The 6,000-nt window shown below is 43.7% G+C and overlaps 1 protein-coding gene across 2 annotated transcripts in view; it reads right to left on the minus strand.

Annotated features, from left to right (window-relative positions):
• Positions 1-5,743, minus strand: part of DIAPH3 (diaphanous related formin 3) — a 484,281-nt gene extending 478,538 nt beyond the window's left edge. For both annotated transcript variants that reach the window (XM_019796633.2, XM_019796631.2), the window contains exon 1: positions 5,370-5,743. In XM_019796633.2, the coding sequence (XP_019652192.2) occupies positions 5,370-5,546 (177 nt within the window). In that variant the 5' untranslated portion in view covers positions 5,547-5,743. The remainder of the gene's footprint in view (positions 1-5,369) is intronic.
• Positions 5,744-6,000: the final 257 nt, after the last annotated feature.

Below are 6,000 nucleotides of genomic sequence, written 5' to 3' on the forward strand. Positions count from 1 at the left end.
ATGAAGGTTTCAATCTCGAATGAGTTAGGTGGATTTTGACATGAATTGACACTCAAGGGCCTAAAGACTTCAAATAAGAACACTGTCTCCAATTCTTGACAATTTAACTATAGGACAACTGAAAGCATCACTTTCGCTGAGAACTTAATGAAGAAATAAACTCAAAAAAAGCACACAGAAATCACCTCCACCTTTTCTCAGCTTTCTAGCAACTACGAAAATGATGCAGATCAAGATGAATTCAAGTTCTAGCTGCTGTTCCAGAAGATGAACTGTTATCTTATATCCACCCCCAATCATAAACAGTCCAAAATAAAACGATACCACAAGAAAGAGATTTAGATGAATCTGATGGTTCTCCTAAAACACGCGTATATAAACTGTTAAACTACACCTTTCAATGTGGTCACCCTCAGAACCATACCTGCTATTCGTTTCCTGTGGCTGCCGAAACAAATTAACAAACTTGAAGGCTTAGAACAAAAATGTATTCTCTCAGTGCTGGAGGCCCAAAGTCAGAAATGAGTTTCACTGGGCTCAGATCAAGGTGTTAGCAGTAGCACTCTTCTTCTGCAAGTTCTAAAGGAGACCACCAGTTCCTTCCGTCTTCCAGTTTCTGATGGCTGCCTGCATTCTTTGGCTTGGGACTACATCACCCATCTCTGCCTTGGAGTCACATCACCTTCTCCTTTTCTGAAGTCAAATCTCCCTCTGCCTCCCCTCTTACAAGGACACCTGTGTGCATTTAGGGCCCAGTCTGGTAATACAGAATAATCTCCCCATTTTAAAAGCCTTAACTTAAAGTCCTTTTTAGCAATAGAAGGTAACACTGACAGGTTTCAGGAATTAAGACATGAATATCTTTGGGGGGGGTCATTATTCAGCCTGCCATACCTTCCTCCAAATATACCCGAAGCAACGAGGTGAACGTGCACTAATCTCATTAAGCCTACTCTGATTTCAACTCCCATGTTCCCAGTACAATAGACAATAGTTCTCCAACTTCATACCTCTTCCCATCTCACAAGCTGCCTATGATCAGGAAATCACTAATTCTATATTCATTAAAAGTGTTAGTATTTTTTTAACGGCGCCTGAATGAGAAAAGTAGTAAAGATTAAAACTCCAAATAAGAGAGAGAATACAGGACAGTGACTAAAAATGTGGGAAACAGCTTGCCTGGGTTCACTGCCACCCTCACCACCAGGCAGCTGTGTGACCTAAGGCGGTTCAAGCTCTGCACTTTGCTTTTCCCATCCAGCAAACAAGGCTAGTAAGACCACACACCTCATAGGGTTGTTGTAAGGATTAAAGGAGTGTGTATGTGTGTGTGTGTGTGTGTGTGTGTGTGTGTGTGTGTGTGCGCGCGCGCGCGCGTGCGCGTGGCACCTAGAACAGAACTTGGTTCATTCAATAACAATAAGGTTAACTATTATTATTAATGATGCCCAAAATGGTAGACACAGATATTACTGTGTGAAAAATCACAACCAAAATTGAAGGTACTGTAATGACATAATTAAACAATAACTAACAATCTGTTCGATGGAAACCACAAGATTAAATGCAAGATTTACACTAAAGTCTGTGAGAACTTTTAAAGGATATTCCTAATTAAAAAGGAGAGCTGCTCTGCCAACCAGGATCACCAAATGCACAGACCTCCTATCAAAACACTGGCCAACAGCCTAGAGATGGGAACTTCTCCAGAAGCCACACATCCTGCTCTCAATCTGGATGTGGGGGCCACTACTGTCTGTACTATGTGTTTCTAAGAGCAGTAAAAGGTAGGAACAAAGTTCCCAGCATCACTGAAAGACATTTCATAACAAGTAGGGCAAATGTTTTGTTTTGTTCTAGAAGGGAAATCAGACTCAGGTTCAGGTACTGAGAGTGTGACCTAGGGCTAGACAAACTTTAATGGTCCTCCTGCACTCTATCTACCTTCACGAAGCCTTCGTCCAGGTACCTGCCTTGTCCCCCCAGCCTCCAATGGTGGCATCCTGTCCCCCAGTATCTCACCCCAGCATCTCAATACTCACTGCTTACCATATTTTCTACTGAAGTCACATCAGTTAGTTCACAAACAGCCCAAAAGTCGGTGATTTCCTGTGCAGCCAAACAATCATACATTTACAATAGACTAATTTCTACTATTTACACAGATCTATGAGGAGAAATTCTGGACTACAAACTTCTATATGCAATTCAAAAGTAACTTGAGACTCGTAACTATACCTATAGTAGGAAACAAGGATGTATCTGCTTTATCAAGGCTCAAAGTAAACTAGGATCTCAGTGGGCACCAGAGCTCTTGCCTTCCTCATCTAAGACTAGAGCAAGGGGCAATTTCCCACGAAGTTCTACTGCCAGCCTGCAGCTTTGTGGAATGTGCAAAACACCAAAACACCTAGATCATCCCTATTTCTGTGACTCACTGACCTACCTTACTCGCTCCAGTCAAAAGGAGCTGCCCCTGGCAAGTAGGTAACCAATGACTAGGTGGCCCGAAGAGATTCAGGCTAAAATGGCTCCATACGAAATCCAGAGAAAGCCAAGAACCGACTTGACATCTGGCAACAGAGCAAACTGAACTACAGAACAATCTCGTATAGAGGCATTGTTGAGATCTCATGAGGAAGGGATGGTCTCCATCCTCAAAACTAGAGTTATTAGGGTAAGACCAAGAGCAGTGTGGAACTAGGCTGACTGGGAAGAGCTGCTTAGAAGGCAGCCTTAAGATCGGCATACCAAGCCTCAGGCCAGGAACAGAGTTGGGGCTAAGCATGGAATGGGCTCTCTAAGAGTCCTACTTCAATAAGAGGTGGTCCCAAATCAGTGGCACTCCCAGAAAAGCACTCCGGAGAAAAGTGTCCCCATATGGCCTCTTGGAAGACAGGTTAAGATAAAGCACTGAGCTTACAAAGATCTACTAGCACAAGAGGAAAGAGCAAGCCACCACGAGCACAAGTCAATGTAGACAGTCCAAAAATTGCACGCACCAGAACTATCAAATAAAGAATAAAAAGAGTCACACAGGAAATGCCTAAAAAAGTAAAAGAATAAGAAACAAAGAACTATCAGGAACGACCAGGCAGATTTGAAAAAGAAACAAATGGAACCTACAGAAATAAAAAATACAGTTGACCCCTGAATAACACAAGCGTTAGGGGCACTGGCTGATCCCCATGCAGTCAATATTCATGTATAACTTTTGACTCCCCAAAAACTTACTATCAATAGCCTATTGTTGACTGGAAGCCTAACCGATAACGTAACAAATTAACATATATTTTCCATGTTATATGTATTAGGTCTGTATTCTCACAACAAAGCTAGAGAAGAGAATATGTTATTAAGAAAATAATAAGAAAAAATAAATTTACGTACTGTACTGTAAGAAATCCATGCATAAGTAGACCTGCGCAGTTCAAACCCATGTTGTTCAAGAGTCAACTGCAATTGCTAAACTGAAATATTCCAAACAAGTTAAATAGCGATTAAACATCGCTGATAACAGAATTAGAGAAATGGAAAATATAGCTAGAGAAACTACCATTTAAGCAGGAATCTAAATTAGTTTCAGGGATTACCAATACTCCAAATTACCTCTAAATTAAGTATAAAACGATGATTCAAATCAGACTCCTATCTGAAAACAAGCACTGTGGGGGCTCCTGGGTGGCACAGTCAACGAAGGGACCAAGTCTTGATTTCTGCTCAGGTCATGATCTCAGGGTGGTGAGATCAAGCCCCGTGGCAAGCTCTGCAATCAGCACAAAGTCTGCATGGGACCATCTCCTTCTCCCTCTGCCCCTCCCCACCCACGCGCGCTCTCTCGCAAATAAATAGATAAATCTTAAATAAAAATAAAAGCAAACACTGTTTTAGATCTATTTATTAACTTTAAAACTTCAAAGTATTGCTTTCAGAGGTCATTTCATCTTTACAATAACCCTTTTAACGTACTTAAGAAACGAAAAACAGATTGAAATCCAAATCACCTGATACGTCCTTCAATGAAACTAACCTAAATACTAGTTTAGGTTCTGTTTTCATGCCTTCCTTGCTGGAAGAGTCACAGAAAATCACACCCCATGCATTCCGGAGCACAGGAGTGAGAAACAAAATGGAATGACATTACTAACACAGAGAGTAGACTCTAAAAGGAAGAAAAGTCATTGCCCCAGGATTCTTCTCATACTGGCTAGAATCCCTCATTGCCAGTTTAACTCTATCTTGTTTATTCCTCACCTCTGTTAAAATAACAACATAGTTGATCCTCCTGCAAAACTTCCCCTGGCCTATGGCCACCTTGATACTTAATTTAGCAAAATTAATCCACGTTGTCCCTCAATTTCTGTATTCTGATACATATCATAGCTCTGCTCCCAGTTTTATTCAACCACCATTTTTAACTAACTGTTATACTTAGCAACTCACTCCTCCACAAATCTCTGTTCCCTTAATGTGTGTATACTGACTTAAATTCCTAATGAGTTTTATTTGTTCACAAAAGGCATATGCAGTACTGTATAATTTATAACTTAAAATTTTTTCCATACTCCTAAGTAAAATGGACGGGTCCAATATTAAATTTTCAATTGTTAGATTCACCCCAGAGCTACCAACCTATAGTGATTTATTTACACACACCTACATAAAACAATCATCATTGCATTGCATCAATAGGCCTTCTTTCACTAGCTGACACCAACAGAAAGATTAACAAGCCGCTGATCATGACATCTCCCTCGGGTGCCAAAGTGAATAAGAGAAGCAACCAGAAAAGCGAGTTTCAAATACTTAGACTTCTTTCCAATCTAAGCAAAACATTCCTTAGCCGTGACTACATAGCCCGCCAAGTTTTCGAACGAGTTGTTTCTACTTAGAAAATTACATCTACCTTAAAAAGTTCTTCGTGAATTAAAATATTAAACAGAAAAATAAATCTTATCACCTAAAAGTTCACTTTGCTATGTCTCATACCCTCAAGACGCTAGAGGGGTGGGGAGAAGTTCGGCTTAAAAAATGCAAAGTTCACCTAGGTGACGTCAATACAGACACATTTGAACCGCTTTCCATGTCAGCCAGAACAAATATGGGGCAACAGAGGGATCAGTGTATTTGTCAGAGGATCCAAAAAGAATTGGACCCTGTCGTCGTAAATCTATTAGGAGACTGGCAGCTCTGGAAACCTAGAACAAAATTTATTCCCCACCCATCCTCACCTCCCAAGCCCCGTGGATCCACCCATGGCTGTCAGCCAAACAAAGTTTAATGAAATCGAAGGATCCCGGGACCTGAGCCGCAGCCCTTCTGCAAGGCAGGAAAGGAGCTGCCCCACCACAGCTCCAGGCGAAACTTACAAACTTGGGGCGTTTCTCTCCAGGCTCCTCCGCAGCGCCCGGCGGAGGGTGCTGGGGGCCCTTCCTGCGCTGCATCTTGCTTTCCCGGCAGCTGCGGAGCGAGGCGGAGGCGGGGTAGGGAGCCCCGGCGGCCGAGCTCTGCTTTGGGTACTGCAGCCGCGGCCGGTGCCGATCCATCTTTCCCGGAAGCTCTGGAGGACGGAAAGAAGGCGGCCGCAATGCGAGCCACAAGATGGGTGCTCGGAAATCCGCGGCGGACTGGACTTCCCGGCTCCGCCGCCCGCCCAGCCAGCCCAACTCAGCCCAATCGCTACTGCCGGTGTCACCGCCAACACATCCGAAAACTCCCGCCACCGTGGACCGCTCGGGACCCGCCAATCCCGCGCGGCTTTGTCAAGGACACTCCCGGGACCCGCCTTTTCCGGGCAGAACGAAACGTGATTGGCTGTGCGGCCCGTTTATTTCGCCATTCAACCCCTCTGGCGGTCCGGACAGCCCACCTTAAGAGCGCGGGTGGGATCAGCTCAGGAAAGCCTGAGAACCTCCTAGAAGTCACTTGTGTGGATTTGGAATTTGGAGAGCCGGTTCATGCCTACCCGGAAGGCAGGCGAGACCGTCTGAACCACCCTGT

Source organism: Ailuropoda melanoleuca, chromosome 7, assembly GCF_002007445.2.
Source record: "Ailuropoda melanoleuca isolate Jingjing chromosome 7, ASM200744v2, whole genome shotgun sequence".
Classification (NCBI taxonomy): Eukaryota; Metazoa; Chordata; class Mammalia; order Carnivora; family Ursidae; genus Ailuropoda; species Ailuropoda melanoleuca.